At 42.8% G+C, this 18470-nt stretch overlaps 1 protein-coding gene across 10 annotated transcripts in view; it reads right to left on the reverse strand.

Moving 5' to 3' along the window:
* Window positions 1-599: 599 nt before the first annotated feature.
* Window positions 600-18470, reverse strand: part of LOC128348869 (gamma-aminobutyric acid receptor subunit pi-like) — an 88852-nt gene continuing 70981 nt past the window's right edge. For 9 of the 10 annotated variants that reach the window (XM_053304553.1, XM_053304561.1, XM_053304559.1 and 6 more), the window contains 4 exons: window positions 17318-17470; window positions 13480-13673; window positions 11869-11910; window positions 600-1418 (listed from right to left, as the gene is read on the reverse strand). In XM_053304553.1, the coding sequence (XP_053160528.1) occupies window positions 1110-1418; window positions 11869-11910; window positions 13480-13673; window positions 17318-17470 (698 nt within the window). In that variant the 3' untranslated portion in view covers window positions 600-1109. The remainder of the gene's footprint in view (window positions 1419-11868; window positions 11911-13479; window positions 13674-17317; window positions 17471-18470) is intronic. The other variant, XM_053304556.1, reaches the window with a different exon arrangement.

Here is an 18470-nt window from a genome sequence, read left to right on the forward strand (position 1 = left end):
ACAGGAGTTTCCAGTGACAGAGCACTGCTGTGTAACAGAGTCTGGATGCCATCCATTGTACAGCCCAGCTGCGAAAGTAGTTGGCATATCTACAGTAGAAACGATAGTATTCATGATAATTGCACCCAACTCAATAGTGTACAAAGTGATACTAACACGGGCCTAAACTGATCAAGACATACAAGCATTCAGAGAGAGATTTAGTACTCCTTGTGCACCATAAGACTGCCTGAAATGGAACCATCTAAAATTTGAGTCGAGTTATGAAAGACTTGGAGGAAAGAACACAAAGTCGGAAGTGCAGGGTTTAAAATCTGCAATCATAAAATCAATATACTGAGATAAAAGACAACACCTACACCTAGATCTTTCTTCACTTGGGAAAAGTGCACACTTTTGAGTGAATTACTTTTCAAATCATCACAGCATTCTTCCAGAAATGCATGCATAGTAATCCTTTTGATATCTGTGGTTGTTTTCTGCAAGATTTAGCATGGAATGGTTCTAATTATTTACAGGCTTACAAAGAATTAAGTGGCAAACTGGTTTGCATTCATAAGCTGAATCTTCAAAGTAGTGATTTTTGCTGTTCAGTGAAAACGTTTAATCGGCACTGATACACTTTTGTTACATAATGTCCTTGAAAGTCTATGCATTATTGACAATGCCAAAGGGAATATGATATTGAGTCTAACAGGAAAAAATAACACTTTTTGGTTTTATTTTTAAACATATTCAACACAGCCCAGAAACTGGGGTTATGCAAGTCTCATTTTACAAAGTTTTACAAGTAAATTTTTTTTTTAAAAAAAAGTGTTTTCTGCCATCCAGTAGATGTTACAAATAAGAGTTTCAGGCATGCTAAAAATGAGGTCAACTTTAAAATACAGTCATTTAACAGATGACCAGCAACAGATTTTATACTACAGTAGTTTTAACAGATGGACAGTAATTTAACCAGAATAGAAATACTACTCAATAAAATGACAGCCTGCTTTTGATATCCTAATGCATGGCAGAGTAAAAGCTTTTCTCTGACAAAAGTCAGCGTACCTTCCCTTCGCTGCTTGCTATACTCATCACACCTTCTAATGAGAGATTTTAAAAGCTTAGAAATACAAATAATATACCCAATAAAAAACATTTATTATGATAAATGATAATGGGAAAGAAAGCCGGGCATAATTGTCTATGTGATATGGGTTTTTAATATGGAAGCAGTCAAATATACAGAAGAGTCTTTTCATCACTGTCATTGGTGAGTGACACCTGCTGTGTTTACTTTTCTCCTCTTTTCTGCCACTGGAGATTTTGGTGAGCTTGTCTGAGTCAGCCTTGTTAATCTTATCAGCCTTGCAACTGTTGGCGATTGCTGACAGGACTCCATTGATCTCCTCCTCAGCCTCTTCATCTTCCTCCTGGTAAGAAATGCAATTGGACTGAGCCTCTTCACCACAAATTCTATCACATACTTATTTAACTGTTGATAACATTTCTCCATGTAATTGATTTATGTAATGGGTACAGGTACACAAGAAAAAAAGGACCTCCTTCCCCTGCCCCCAGTAGGCAACACAAAGTGAAACACCCAGTTCAGACTCTTGGCAGCCCTCAAACATCTGTTGAACATATGAAGCCACTGGCAAACTCACAACCCAGCAGGGACTGCATGGAAGCACAGCTGTTATAAATCAGTCTCTCCACGTGGGGCCCAGACATGAGACTGCCACCATTTGTGCAATCACAGCAGCTCAAAAATCAAAAGCTAACATAGCCCTTGACACCACTTCTTTAGGCCTCTTCTGATCTTCCCACCTATTTAGCCTGTCACTGCAACTTAAGCCTTTTAGATACTCTTACCTAGCTTGAATGTTTGTTCCTTACATTTCATGGAAGGCACCTTTGTCTGGTAGTTGCACTATTCCAGCACAGGGGAAGAACTAGAATGTTTACTTTGAACCATTAGTTCAAATTCGAACTCAGCCATGAAGCTCACTCAGTTGCCTTGGACTTGTGAGGCTAGCACACCACTGAGTGTCAACAGTAGGCTATCATACAATAAATAACACAGCCATTCTGTATTTACACTGTACCTTTGACCTTTGCTCTGTTAAACTCTCTTGGATTGTTTGGCTTTGAATACTTTGTTCTCACATTGAAACTGCTGATTAGTTTTTTCTTTGGGGTTCTTTCTCTGAGCTGGGCTGACCCCTGGATTATGAACCCAGTAGCCTTCTCTCCTACTCACTAGTTCCTGTCTAAAAAGATATATCTAAGGGTTTCCTTGAAGTTACACACTCTGACTTGGAAGCCTAATCTCAGATGTTTATGGGAGCAGGCTGTACTCAATAGTCTGCACTCAAGAGCTGGTTTTGTGATAGCAAGCATGAATTGTCCTCTTTGCTAAGCAGGGCCTACCCTGGTTACATTTGAATGGGAGACTACATGTGAGCACTGTAAGAAAGGGGCTGTTCTGGGAAGAGCATCTGAGGTTCCAAGTTCCTGGCATCTCCAAAATAAAGCTGAGAGAGACTCCTGCCTGTAACTTTGAAGAAGCTGCTGCCAGTCTGTGTAGACAATATTGACCTAAATGGACCAATAGTCTGACTTAAGGCAGCTTCCTATGTTCCTATGAAAGAAATAATTCTCTTATCAAGGAAGTTCATCACTTTTATGCTCTACTTATGAGCTTCTAGGGGCATCTGGTTTGTTGCTTTTAAAAACAGAAAGCTGAACCAGATGGACCATGGTTTGATATTGCAAGACAGGTCTTATGTTCATGGATGCTCTTCTTTATTCTTACTTCACAAAAATGAACTCTATCCCCAAAAATCAGTCTAAAGGATAAACCCTGGCTGGCCCAGGGTCCCAAACTGTCTCATACTCAGCTTCTATGCTGAGTAGAATGAAGATAATTTATAATGAATATTATTGCATCAGTCACCGCAAAGCTAACTAATACCCATGAACTGGTGAGGAGAGCTGGTCTTGTGGTAGCAAGCATGACTTGTTCCCTTAGCTAAGCAGGGTCTGCCCTGGTTGCATATGAATGGGAGACTAGAAGTGTGAGCACTGTAAGATATTCCTCTCAAGGGATGGAACTGCTCTGGGAAGAGCAGAAGGTTTCAACTTCCCTCCCTGGCTTGTTCAAGATAGGACTGAGAGAGATTTTATGTATATTTATTTATTAAATTTATACCCTGCCCTAACTTACGTCTCTGGGCGGCTAACAATTAAAACACATATAAAAGATAAAACAATTCAACATATATCAACACTTGATCCCTCCAACCTGGATAACTATAGACCTGTGTCTAACCTTCCCTTTTTGGGCAAGGTGATGGAGCGTGTGGTGGCATCCCAGCTGCAGAGGGTCTTGGATGATACGGATTATCTGGACCCTTTTCAATCTGGCTTCCACCCCGGGTATGGGACTGAGACTGCCTTGGTTGCTCTAGTGGATGACTTACGCCGGGAACTAGATGGGGGAGTGCGTCCCTGTTGGTTCTGCTGGACCTCTCAGCGGCGTTCGATACCATCGACCATGGTATCCTTCTGGGCCGCCTCTCGAGTATGGGAATCGGAGGCACTGCATTGCAGTGGTTCCGGTCCTTTCTTGGGGGGAGGGTCCAGAAGGTGGTGCTGGGGGACTACTGCTCGGCCCCGTGGCCATTGGCCTGTGGGGTCCCACAGAGATCGGTCTTGTCCCCCATGCTGTTTAACATCTACATGAAGCCGCTGGGAGAGGTCATCCGGGGATTTGGACTGAGTTGTCAGCAATATGCGGATGACACTCAGCTCTATCTCTCCTTGTCATCTGATCCTAGGGGTGATCCCGATGTCCTGAATCGGGGGCTAGAGGCCGTGATGGGTTGGATGTGAGCTAACAAACTGAAATTGAATCCGGATAAGACGGAGGTACTGTTGGTCAGTAGGAGAGCCAATCAGGATGAGGAGATTTTACCGCTTCTGGATGGGGTTGCACTCCCCGTGAAGGAGCAAGTACGCAGCTTGGGGGTACTACTGGACCCGCCTCTGCTTTTCAAAGCTCAGGTGGAGGCGGTGGCCAGGGGTGCCTTTGCACGGCTTCGGCTAGTGCGCCAGCTGCGTCCCTTTCTCGAGAAGGCAGATCTGGCCATGGTTACCCATGCCTTAGTCACGTCGCGGCTGGATGACTGTAACACGCTCTACGTGGGGCTGCCCTTGAAGAATATCCGGAAACTGCAGCTAGTGCAAAACGTGGCAGCGAGGGTTTTATCCAGAGCTGCCCGTTGGGAACATATCACCCCCATTCTGAAAGAGTTGCACTGGATGCCGGTTCGTTTCCGGGTCCAATTCAAGGTGCTGGTTTTGACCTTTAAAGCCCTTAACGGTTTGGGCCCGGGGTATTTGAGGGACCACCTGCTCCCAAGGGTTGCTGCCCACCTGACAAGGACATCTGAGGGGGCCCTGCTCCGGGTGCCTTCAATGAGAGAGGCCCGGCTGTCGTGCACTCGGGACAGGGCCTTCTCTGTTGCTGCTCCTAGACTCTGGAATGCTATCCCAGTGGCCATTCATTCCTCGGACTCCATCACGGCTTTTAGAAAGCTTGTAAAGACTTGGCTTTTTACCCAGGCTTTTACATAATAGTTTTTACTGCTGCTTCTGTGTGTTTTTACCTGTTGTATTGTCTTTATGCCTGGTTTTTATATGTTTTTATATTTTTTAGCTTGATGTTTTTATTGCCTTTTTATTGTATGTTTTAACTTTTGTAAACCGCCTTGGGGTTGTCTTTTAACGAAAGGCGGTATATAAATGCAAAAATAAATAAATAAATAAAACACATAAAAGTTAAAACAATACAATAATTAAAAACCATAAAAGTAAACAGTATTTTTAAATTAAAAACCTGAGAAGGCTCCGGTTAAAAAAAAAAAAAGGTTTTCAAATGTTTTTAATAAATAGCCAGAGATGGGGAGGATCATAACTCAGCAGGGAGCTCATTCCACCATCTCGAGGCAGCAGCCAAGAAGGCCTGTCTCTGTGTGACCACCAAACGAGTTGGCGGTAACTGGAGATGGATCTCATCAGATGACCTCAATGGGCGGTGGGGTTCGTAGCGAAGAAGACGCTTTCTTAAATACCCAGGACCTAAGCCATCTAGGGCTTTATAAGTTATAACTAGCACTTTGTATTTTGCCTGGAAACCTATCGGCAGCCAGTGTAACTCCATCAGTAAAGGAGTAACGTGATCTCTCCGAGATGACTCAGAGACCAACCTGGCTGCCGCATTCTGACCAACTGAAGTTTCCGGACTACGTACAAAGGCAGCCCCACATAGAGCACATTACTGAAGTCAAGTCTGGAGGTTACCAACAAATGTACCACTGTTTTGAGGTCATTGATCTCAAGAAACAGGCGCAGCTGGCATATCAGCTGATAGAAAGAACACCTGGCCACCGCCTCAACCTGAGAAACCAAGGAGAGGTGTGGATCCAGGACTACTTCCAGACTGCGGACCTGTTCCTTTTGGGCAAGTGTGACCCCATCCCGAACAGGTAGATCAAAATCGTCTCTAGAGTTCTGACCCCGCACAACAAGTACCTCCGTCTTATCTGGATTCAGCTTCAGTTTATTCTCCCTCATCCAGCCCATTACTGCTTCCAGGCAGGCATTTAGTGAGGATATGCCTTCTCCTGAAGAAGTTGACATGGAGAAGTAGATCTGGGTGTCATCAGCATACTGATAACACCCCACACCAGATCCCCTGATGATCTCTCCCAACGGTTTCATGTAGATGTTAAAAAGCACTGGAAAGAGTACGGAGCCTTGAGGGACACCACACAAGCTCAGATTTTGAAGAGAAACAATCTCCAATCGACACCATCTGAAACCTGTCGGAGAGGTAGGAGCAGAACCACCGTAAAACAGTGCCTCCCACCCGCAACCCCCTCAGACGTTCCAGAAGGATACTATGGTCGATAGTATCGAAAGCCGCCGAGAGATCCAAGAGGACCAACAGAGTCACACTTCCTCTGTCAATTCCCAATTGGAGATCATCCATCAGGCCAACAAAGGCAGTCTCCACCCTATAGCCTGCCCGAAAACCAGTTTGAAATGGGTCTAGATAATCAGTTTCCTCCAAGACAGTCTGGAGCTGAGAGGCCACCACCCTCTCAATTACCTTGCCAAGCCACGGGAGGTTGGAGACAGGCCTATAATTGCTCAACTCCTAGGGATCTAATGCAGGCTTCTTTAGAAGAGGTCTAATAATTGCCTCCTTAAGACAAGGAGGCATGCTGCCCTCCCTCAGAGAAGCATTTATGATTTCTACCAGGCCGCCTACAACAGCCTCCCTACTAGATAGAATAAGCCATGTTGGACAAGGGTCAAGAGAACAAGTGGTAGGCCTCACCGATCCAAGCAGCTTGTCCACATTCTCAGGAGTCACAAACTGAAATTGATCTAGTCGAATCGGAGAAGAGAAATTGTTGGACACCTCCAGTTCAGACATCAAATTAATTGTGGAGTCTCCATCTAGGTCGGCCCGAATCCGAGAGATTTTGTCTGCGAAAAATTCATTAAACACATCACAGCGGGTGGCTGATGCTCCCAAGTTCTGGTTCAAGGGAAGGAGGGCAGATACTAGTCCCCTCACAACCCTGGACAACTCCGCTGGACGTGAACTCACAGAAGCAATACGGGCAGAAAAGAATTGCTTCTTTGCTGCACATATCACCTGAGCATAGTTCTTTAAATGTGCTCTATGTCGTAATCTGTCGGATTCGAGTCGAGTCTTTCTCCACTTGCACTCCAGTTCCCTACCTTGCTGCTTCAGCCCCCGTAGATCTTCCATATACCAAGGGGCCAATTTTGAAGTGGGTCGGAGGGGACGCTTAGGAGCAATCGTGTCTACTGCCCTGGTGAGAAAGTTGTTCCAATTCTCAACTAGGGCATCAACAGGATCACTGGCAAAACCAACATTAAATCCTTCCAAGGCTTCTTGGAATCCAACAGGATCCAATAACCTCTTTGGGCAGACCATTCTAATAAGCCCCTCACCCCTGCGGAGGTGGTTTGAAGTGGTTGTAATCCCAACCTGAACCAGATGGTGTTCCATCCATGACAATGGGGAAATCACAGGAGTCACCACCCACGGAACACCACCCTGATCAGAGTAAAAGACCAAATCAAGTGTGTGACCTGCAGTGTGCATCGGTCCAGAGACCACTTGGGATAGGCCCATAGTTGTCATTGCCGCTATGAACTCCTGAGCTGCCCTGGACAAATTAGTCCTGAAATGAACATTGAAGTCCCCCAGCACCAAAAGTCTGTGAGACTCCAACGCAAGTCCAGCGACCAAATCCGTGAGCTCAGTAAGGGACTCAGCTGGGCAGCGGGATGATCGGTACACCAACAGAAGTCCCAATCTATCCCTGGTCCCCAAACTCAAGTACACACATTCAATATGGTCCGATACCCTAACAGGGACCCTTGTAAGGGAAATGTCATCCTTAGAGACCACAGCCACTCCACCTCCCTGCCCACGTCCTGCCTGTAGCCTTGGAGAAGCCGCTGCCAGACTGTGAAGACAATACTGAGCTAGATAGACCAATGGTCTGACTCAGTATACAGCAGCTTCCTATATTCCTATGTTCCTAGTACTAGTCAATGATGGTCTCTGGGTCATCTCGGAGAGACCACGTTACTCTTTCACTGATGGAGCTACACTGGCGATAGTAGTTTCCAGACAAAATACAAAGTGCTAGTTATAAAGCCCTAAACGGCTTAGTCCCTGGGTATTTAAGAGAGCATCTTCTTCACTATGAGCCCCACTGCCCATTGAGGCCGTCTGAGGAGGTCCGTCTCCAGTTACTGCAAACTCGTTTGCTGGCTACACAGAGACCGGCCTTCTCAGTCGCTGCCCTGAGATTGTGGAATGCACTCCCTGCTGAGATACGATCCTCCCCATTTCTGGCAATTTTCAAAAAACACCTGAAAACACATCTTTTCGCCCAAGCTTTCTCAGCTTCCAAAAAAAAATTAGGTTTTAATCTCTGGTTTATTTTTAAATTGTTAAATTGCTTTAAGTTTTTTGTATATGTTTTTTACTTGTTTTATGCTATTGTTAACCACCCAGAGATGAAAATTTGGGGCGGTGTACAAATTTGATAAATAAAACAATAATTCCCTCTCCTCCTCACTGTCATACACAGCAACCACCACTACCCCTCAAAATCATAGCCTAACAACCTTATCCTGAATATATTCATATGGAACTCAGTCCTGATTATTACATCCTTATGTAAGTTATGCTTAGGATCAGGGTGCCAGGATGCCTTCCCAAGGATCACTTATAAATTATATATTGAAATTAAATCCTACTGATATAAAAAGACTTCTTTCTTGCCCCACTTCAGTGGTTTCTTATAGATGCTGGCATTTCAGTTTGCATAGTTTCCCCCTCCCACAAGAGCTTCCATATTTGTGTCCATGGAGAAAGGAGAACTACATGCAGTTTCTTTTACACATGTAAATCTGTTTCCTGTTTACTTGAAGGAGGCAACTTGCCTGTGTGTAACAACTCTTTATTTGCATTGGGGTGATTACGAGACTCTTGGTTACAGCAAAGAAGTTTGAGATCTGAATACCAGATCTGCACTTGGTTCACAAATTCTGAACTTTATTCATTGAGGTCACAATCTTAGAAACACTTAAATCCCATCAAAATCAGTGGGGCATACTTCTGAGAAAACATACTTTAGATCGTTCTCTCAGGTTTTCAGAGTGCATGAGAGAAAAATGCGATTTATCTTCTTTGTGATCTCCAATTACAGCAGAATGATTTGGCAGTATATTTAGGAAAAAATACAGAAAATGGAGAAAATAATCATAACTGTTGTTATTAGTTAAAAGGGGAAGTGGTACCGATGATCATCGGAACTAAAAACAAACAAGTTGTTATGGTAAGAACTAATCTGCCTATTTTTTTACACTATAATCTTAATTGATAATTACCATCCTCACATGTTAGCCCACTTCAGCCTTAAATGTTTACACATCTACCATCTTGGATTGGGGTGGATGGCATCATCATAAACGATGCCATTGAGGTGTCCCTATGTGTCACTCACTACAACTGTACCAAATTTGGTTCAAATCAGTTAGATGGGCCACAAGTTTTTTTACTTGTGTCTCCATCATTCACACATCTGCCATCCTTAATCAGGGTGGATGACATCATTACAACCTACACCATTGAGGTGTCCCTATGTGTCACTACCTAAAACGTTACCAAATTTGGTTCAAATTGGTTAGACGGTCTACAAGTAAGCCCACATGCACCTCAAAAGTGTACACATCTGCCATCTTGAACAGAGGCATATCTAGGGAAAATAGTGCCTAGGGCAAGCACTGAAATTGCGCCCCCCTGTCCAAGCATCTGACACCCATCTTTCAGATAACTTTACCATAATATCAGCTGAAAAATACAAGTCAGGCTCGTTAATCTTTTAATATTTCAAAAACTATTTAGCAGTGGACTTAGCCAGACCAAAAAATGCTGGAAAACTACAAATTTCAGTATGCTGGGGCTCATGAAATACCCAAATACTATGTGGAGGTGTACTTGGAAAACTAAAAAGAAGTGTCTGTCTAATTCTCTTCTATGCATTGTAGTATTACTATTACATAGGTTTTAAACATAAATGGAGAATTTGACTTTCCCCAGATACTCTGAAAATAATTAAAGGATATGCAGAGTAAACTGTGTCACTGCTTGGAATATATTCTAGTATTTCAGAAAGACAGTTAAAAGGAGAGAAAGAGAGCAAGAAACTCCCACTGGCCCTTAATATTAAGGATTTCACACTGATTCAAAGACAAACTCACCATTAATAGCCATATTAGCAAGACATCACATTTAACTCACTTATCACAAGAAGCAAAGTAAGAGCAAATGAATACAATCCTAGGTCATAAGCGTCAGCTCAGTATTCACAAGCCCTGATTCTCTGTACATAGTGCCAATCTGAATATGTGTACAGTGTCTTATATTATATTAATTTAAAAAAATTTTTTAACCTGTAGTCCCTTTGGGGGGGGCTTCCTAAAAGCTGTGGGGGGCGGTTGCAAAGGTTCCCCCTCCCACCACTGGCCTCTAGGGCCTCGCAGGTACCATTTGAGCATGTGTGGTGGCCATTTTTAAAAATAATCTTTTTTTAAAAAAAATGGCCACTGACAACAAAATGGCCACCGCGCATGCTCAAATGGCCTCTGCAATGCCTGGCATGACCTAGGGCCTCACAGAGGCCATTTGAGCATGCACGGTGGCCATTTTGTTTTCAACAGCCATTTTTAATTTTTTTAAAAAAAATTTACAAAATGGCACCCCCCTTCAAGTGGTGCCCGGGGCATGTGCCCTGCCTGCCCTACCCTAGATATGCCCCTGATCTTGAATAGAGGTGGATGACATCATCACAAACTACACCATTGGGGTGTTCCTGTGTGTCCCTACAGCTGTAACAAATTTGGTTCAAATCAGTTAGGTGGTTCACAAGCTCACTTGCACTTCAAACATTTATGCAACTTCCACCTTGAATCGGGGTAGATGACATCATCACAAACTACACTGTTGAGGTGTCCCTATAGAGCCAACTGCTACAACTGTACCCACTTTGGTCCAGGCATTGCAAAGTTGATAGGGGAGAGACACAGACGAGACACTGACACAGAGAGAGCGAGAGAGAATGAATGGTGGGCAATCTCATAAGCTTACTTTCATTAAGGGAAGTAGGCTAAGAATAGATGGGTCTGAGTGCATTTTTCAGTTTAAAGTAATGTGTGCCATACATAACAATTTTTTTAACAGTAAAAATGGTAAAAATTTTACAAAGCAGCAGGTTTCTCACACAGCAGGAAAGGATGTTGCACACATGTTATTTTTCTTCTTCTACTTTCGGAGAGTTGTTTGCAGGTTGCTGATGCTTTATCAGATTGCTTTTAACTCCTTTATGTTTCCTAAGAGAGAGCTAAACCGCGTTTGAAAAATGCAGCATCTGGTATGGTGTGTTTCAGCTTCTTGTGTGTATGTTAGAACCTGCTCTTCTCCATAGGAGCTTAAGAAGATGTGTTTCTAGCACAGGTTTAATTTTCCTATTGCCTTTGCAAAGAGAAGAACGAGAATCTATATTGGAACTACAAATACCTATCTGCTTTACAAATCTGGAGTATCAGGGGACATTTAAGGACTGCTGAGGGGCTACAGGTAAAGAAGAAAATGAAAACATACACATTATGAAAATCCAACTTGCATTTCAAGAGGCAGCTCAACTCTGAGTGCATTTTAAAGTAGTACAGTAATGCTATTTACTCTTCTGCCAGTTCCTGCTCTTAAGGAGAGAATAGTAAGCAGATGGCAATATAAAGGAATATAAAAATCAGTTACAGCATCTATGGAACACAACTGTACAACAGCTGAAACCTAATGGAAATAGCATCTGCCACTGCTCCTTGTTTCTATTAATGGATGTGTTTGTTCAATAGCCTACAGAATGGAGAAAAGATGTGTTTTTGTGGAAAAGTATAGATTTTAAAACTGTACTTCCTACTAGAGAGTGTCATAGTATTTAGCAGGTCTTAGAAACCTTCAAGAAACCCGTTCTAAAATACATTTCTTATTGCTCACTATTTCTGCAATAACTGATTGTAATCTGAACTTGTCTCCAGTGAGGGTATTGTTTAATGTAATTAAAGATTCTGCACTTATCAAAGCTTCTTATAGTGCATGTTTTATTAGCTACCAAAACTGTTTGAACACTCTGTCAGACCAGTTATGGGTAGAAAATGGTTATCGAAGTCCCTGGACATTTTTAAAGTGGATAAACTTACCAACAAACTACAGCGGATGACTGGGTCTGGCAGAGCCTGGAACTTAATGGAGAAATTGACTTGCTTTATTTCTTTTTCAAGTACTCATCTTGCATATGTTTTTTTGGGAAACCCTATTTTTGTAAACTATCTTTTCATCATGTTGAATAATTGGTTCAAAAAGACATTGTGATATTCTGTATATAATGACTGACATCCAGACTAACCCCTCGTCAGGGGTTTCCGTTGCATGAAGAAGGACAATGTTTGGTGATCTTTTCCCTCCTTATGTAACAGAAAGCCTTAGAGGTGGTTTTTATTACCAGCCCTACCTAAGTAGGGGAGCTAAAACCTGGGTAGGCCTGACTGTGAGATCCGCCAGGATCAGTCCAGATCCCGGCACTCCTCCGCCAGTTAGCCCAGGTTCTAAACCTAGGCTAAGAGAGAGTTAGGAGGATGAGCATGCACCTCCTACCTCACTGCCTGGTTGTGTGGAAGCTCAGGCTGCCAGCAGCCTGCACTCCCATAGAGCTGGGGGTGGGGAGCAGTGGCTGGACAGTGGAGAATCCCCCAACAGGAATATGGGAGGATGCAGCCTGCTTTCCCACCACCCACTCACCACTCTGGGATCACTCATGTGCCAGTTGTGTGGGCGCACAGCACAACAGAGCCCGAGACCAGTGAACATAATGTGGGAGAGGGTACTAGGTAGTGTCCTGCCTTCCTCCCAGCCTGGTGCAAATGGTCATGAGAATGACCTCCTGGGTGTCAGCAGAGGGTTATTCTGGAGATTGGCCAGTGGCTGGAATGAAAGTGACTTGTATGTAAAGCTCTGTATATCACTGATCACAATTTGTTTTAACATACAGGCAGCTCTGACAGCAACTTTCTTCAGCTCTTCCTTCTTTCCTTCTGGCACAACATAAAGGAATAAAGGCATTTTGCTTTGTACCAGTATTGAAATACTCATTATAGCAATACCACAATGATTGTTTTCAAAAGAATAATCTTACCAAGTGGCCAAGAAAGATGTTGCTTTGACCAAGATCCATGAGCTCCTGGATCACATGGTGAGGCTGTTCACACAACTGAAAATTGGGTAGGACAAGTATCCTACCTAGGCTTGGGAGCTGTGTGCACTCCTGATTTTTTGTTGCATGGGAGCAAACAACTAGGTAGGAGGAGGGGGAAGTGACTGTGTGAAAGACTAAAGTTGGGTAGGACAGCTTTTCTTCCTACCTTGGTCAAATCCTGGGTATGATAGCTGGGTAGAACAGCACTGTCCTAAACAGCTCCTGTCTCCCACACAATCACTTCTCCCTCCTCCAACCTAGTTGTTTGCTCCCACACAACCAAAAATAGGAGCACACACAGATCCAAAACCTCTTTTTGGTTGTGTGAACAGTCTCAATATGTGTTTTCTTGCATACAACTATAACTGGGAATAGTTTGTAAGGCTCACACAACTGGAAAAAAAACATGATCACCCCTCTACAATAGGTGGGAAATATTATTGTAAGGAGTTGCTTGAAGTTGAAATCATGATGTGCCTTTATGGCTCAGGAAGCAATGGATGAAAACATAGGGAGAAAGTGTAGAGGTTAGTAAATTAAAATAATTAAAAACAAATACCTTTGTAAGTTTCTTCACACCAGATCGATTCAAGGTGCAGAAATGAGCCACAGCATACTCCAACAAAGCTCCAAAGATGAAACTAAAGCAAATACCCAGATATACATCAATTGCCTTGATGAAGCAATTAGCATTTGGAAGTGATGTCCTGGCTCCCATCATAAGTGTTGTCATGGTAAGTACTGTTGTAACACCTATAAAAAAAGAGAAATCAGAGGTGATGTCGCAGGATTGTCATGATGGCATCTCCTGTGCAGGAAATGGTAGTATTTCATAGACGTGTTCAATTCATAGATGTGTTCAATTCATACATTTCAATCCACTCCATTTTTTTTAATGCACAACAAAATTCAAGCTTTACATTTTAAGAGCTTGGTGCAGAAGTATTCTTGGAAAATTTGGGGAAGACAGTTCAGGTTTGGCAGCACCAGGGGCAGGGGGAGTGGCAAGTGGGATCTTTAAAAAGGAGGAGCGCAGGATATATAAGTAAATGGGCCCATACATTTGAATCATTTCAGAACATGTTTGTCCTAGGGATGTGCACAAACCGAGGTTTGTCCACAAGTTCGGCACAAACCGGTTTGAACAATGTCCGAACCGGTTCGTCAAAGCCAGGGTGGAGCAACAAGTAGGATCTTTAGAAAGGAAGAAAGCAGGTCCTTACCTGCTCTCCGCCACCCTATGCAGCTTCCTGCTGGGGTGGCACTCCTTCCAAGAACCCATGCATAGCATCAGTACACACATGGCATCTGCACATGCACAGTTGCCATGTGTGTGCTGGCACAGTGCATGGGTTTGGGGAGAAGCGCTGCCCCAGCAGGCAGATGCGTGGGGCAGTGGAGAGCAGGTAAGAACCTGCTCTCCTCCTTTTTAACGATCCCACTTGCCATCCACCCCCCCACCCCCCGCTGCAGCTGTGCCGAACTGGTTCGGACCTCGTCCAGACTGGTTCAGCATTGAAACTGTGCACAAACCTCAGTTCCTGCACATTCCTAGGGCAAACTTGTTCTGAAATGATTCAAACATATGGGCCCATTTACTTATATATCCAAACCAAATCTAAAATGGTATTTTGAACTTCTGAAGCAATCCCAGTGCTTTAAGACCTTCAGGTTTAAATACTGGTATGTGACAACATGCCTAAATTATACTGCAATCTCCACACTATTCATTGCACTCTTCTCTTCCTCTCTCTCTCTCTCACACACACACACGCACACCTCACATTACCTCAGGATAGCAAGGAGGTCCAGATTTGCGAGAATGCTAAATTTAAAAAAAAGATGCCTGAGAAAAATGTTCCAGTGTTACTCAGGACTTGAAATGAGAGAGCTGAAGGGACTCTCCTAGGCAAATGTATGTACTGAGATTTCTACAAGGCTACGTTTAATAATTTCTGGACCCATGTTAAGCAGCCTCTGAGATTCTCTGGGTGCGTTCAGATGTTGTGTGGAACTTCAGTTGCAGCCGGATTCCGTGTGCCCCCCACCAATCAACACACCAGTGCCTACTTCCTTTTTAGGTTAGGATATGCTGAGAATGGTCACAACATCCAAACCCACCAATCTTGGTTTATGCTAACCTACTTGCTTTAGAAAACGTGAACCCAAAACTCAAGTTGGGCTCAGGTTTTCTGAAGCAAGAAAAATTTATGTTGGCATAGATAACAATAGATACTAAAACTGGCATAGATACTAATCATTGCCTTGTTATCAAGATGCTTACTGATTGACTGCTTTACCATCTGTTCTAATAACTTCCCTGGTATCAAAAGTTAGGTCTTCTGGATCCTACATTTCCTAGATCCTACTCTTCCTGTTTTTGAAGACGGAGATTTGAAGACTGGAGATTAGCCCATTTCCTGTCTTAAGGGGCATCACTTATTCTTCTGAATTTCTCAAAGGTGAGAGTACATCATCAAATTCTTCTAGTTCCCTAGGACGTAATTCATCCTAGTTAGATAGCTGTTTGTGTGAAAAACAGTGGCCGCTATTATGCTCAGTGATACTTCAGTGTTAGCAAGCCACCAGATCTGCTGTGTGCATGTAAATGGCAGTCTTTGGGGCTGTTGCTGAGGTGGGCAGTTGTGAAACTCCTTAAAGGGGTGCACAGGCACATGGGTTGCACTACTTCTACAGCACACAAGGGCCCATGCACTGTTTTAAGGAGTTTCACAACAGCCCAGGGCTGCCTTTTATGTGTGCTGCAGCCCCAGCAGCTTGCTAACACTGAGGTTTCCCTGCACAGAATATTGGTCATTTCCCACATGGTTGGCTAAGTCTTAACATAACAAGGGACTACTTCCTTCTAAGAAAGGTTTCCTTGGCATGGTTAGAATTGAACTGAACCCATGGGTTTATTTTCACAGAAGTAGCTAAGTCTGAGCTTTCAGTGGCAACTACACTGCAATGATAACACAGGAGTTTCAACTGCCTTTATTGCTGAAGTTGTATATTAGCATGTGTGTGCCTTTTATTTAAAGCAGTTGGCTGTTTAGAACTATTTGAAACTTTTAATTATGTGGGTGTTCATGTGTGGTATTTATACACGATAGAGCCGTAGCTTGAAGCCTGGCTACATAGAGGACTATGTAGCCATATTCCTCTAGTGAAATGCACCTAGGTTGAAAATCTCTTAAGATCTCTCTGCACAGTGATCTCTCTGCACAATGATCCCAACAGGTAGAGAGAGACCCCAGCTGAATCAAAAGAACAGGAATAGCTTCTTTTCTGATAGAAGGAGTAACACTGACATCTTGCAGTTGACTAGTTTTGTTTTCAGTCTCCCATTTTTATAAGGGAGGAAACAGTTAAAGTAAAAATCTTTCCTTTTTTGTCCCTGATAATGACTGGATGATTTTCAGACAAGAAAATCTACCTTATTCCTACTCATTTGACTAGTTGGTCTTTATCCTCTTTTGTGGGGTGGGTAGATAAAGATGAAGGGTGAACTAGGTCTTCCAGACTCTCTATATTTTCCTACCTGTAGAGATAATTGTGAGACGGAGATCTGTGGGATTTTCAAAAATCAGAGCTTCTCATTCAGAGCCAGCAGCTATAACATGTAAGTTTTAGAGGATAGCAAATGCTTTGCATATAAAAGGTCTCAGTTGAATCTCCAATTAAGTAAATTTGGCTAGAAAATTCATTTCTGAGACCCTGGAGATTTACTGCCATTAAAAATAGATGGTACTTGACTATATGGCTCCTTTGTCTATTTCCTTAATTCCCCGCCACCCCGCTTTTTCTTAAAACATTTATCCTGCCTTTACTTGAGATATCTCACTGAACTTTATTTTGGTATACATAAATAGACTGCCTTTGCTGACAGCGCAAACATTTTTTAAATCAGGACATGCACACTGATCTAAAAGTGATTTTTGGAATGACTCTGTTGTCTTCAAAGAGTCCTTATGGCTCCGCAGAACATTTTCCTGTTAAATATTCTGCTGATGGCAATCCAAAAAGCAATGACATGGAACGTAAGACATGCATCTTCTTGAAGCAGATTTTGAAGAGTGTGCAACAAATGTCCATACCTTGTTTCTCTTTCTTCACTGAATTCTTCACTGTGGGTTCTTTCTCACATACTGGCAGTGTAAGAGCCATCATAGTGGCTTCTTCCTGTGCTCTCAGCTAACATGCAGCATCCTAAGCCATGGAGGAAAGACCCCAAGTCTTCTCCTTATTTGGCGGGAAAGTGAATAGTGCAGTGGGTAGGAACTGCTGTGTGAGCTTCTCCCATAAGGCCCAAAGTTTCTCATGTTACTCAAGTGATGGAGCAGCTCCCAGGCTGCCAACAGAAGGTGTTATGGGGAGGTGTCTGTGTGGTTTCTCACCTATGCAGATTCTGGCTGGAACTGATGACTGGCTTATCCAAAATGACACCCAGGAGAGAACAACCAGTAAGCTAGACGGTACATATGTCTCAAGAATAAAGTACAGAATGTTCCTCTTGAGCTCAAAGTGGAAGACTAGCTTTGGATAGTGTCCTGTTGAAAAAGAATGCAATAAGCAATTTAGTGGAAAGTATTTTGATAGCATAGCTTACTATTTTTTTTCTGTACATGTTTTTTAAGCAAAATTACTGACTTACCAGTTCACCAGTACAGTGCCTATTATATATTTTTTTCAACTGGTGGGGGTGGTATTCAGTGCTGGATACAATGTTGAGATCAAAGCAGCACAGTAGATAGTATGTTGGCCTATATATATATAGCCTGCCCTATCCCCAAAGGCCTAAGGTGGTTTACAAGCAAAGCACAATAAAATAAAATGAACTACCCAGAGTCACAAAAAGAAATACAGCATCATAAAAATCCATAATAAAACTACAACATTAAATATCAAAGCAATAAACTCAGAACAAAAAAAGAACGCATACCTTGACCTTTATATCAGAACTCCTGGAAGGTCTGCTTAAAGAAACAGGCCATACCCAGTGGTCCCAATCCAGAAAATCACTTTGTGTATGTGCAAGGGTCTGAGCTGGCTCAGCAGGACTTTTAATTTTATTATCCATTTAGTGCTAGCAGTGACCTCCCCAACTCCTTGCGCCTGTATCAGCACATGGTTCAGAATGGAAATTCAGGGCAGTGCCGTTTAAATAAGGAAAAGGTCCCCAACATATACACATATTTCCATGCCCATATAAAAGTCAAGGGGCAACACAGAGGATAATATCAGAGGAGGACAATGCAGAAACTTGTCCCTTTTTTGCTACAAAGATAAAAGCACATGTTAGCTTTTGAAACCACCAGTGTCTGCGTACCTCAAGGCTAAAAAATCTATAAATGCACACAGCAATTCTGTAAAGCTCCATTAGCACAAACTATTCTTGCTGTACTGAAGTGGCCATCTTCAGAGTACCCACAGAGTGTATACTTGGTATTTCTAATTCTGTGTACTCAGACTCCCAAATGTTAAATATAGACACATTTCAGGAACAGGCCTGAACAACAATATGTGCTCCAAGGTGATTTGTACATCCTT

This window comes from Hemicordylus capensis, chromosome 3, assembly GCF_027244095.1.
Source record: "Hemicordylus capensis ecotype Gifberg chromosome 3, rHemCap1.1.pri, whole genome shotgun sequence".
NCBI classification, from domain to species: domain Eukaryota; kingdom Metazoa; phylum Chordata; class Lepidosauria; order Squamata; family Cordylidae; genus Hemicordylus; species Hemicordylus capensis.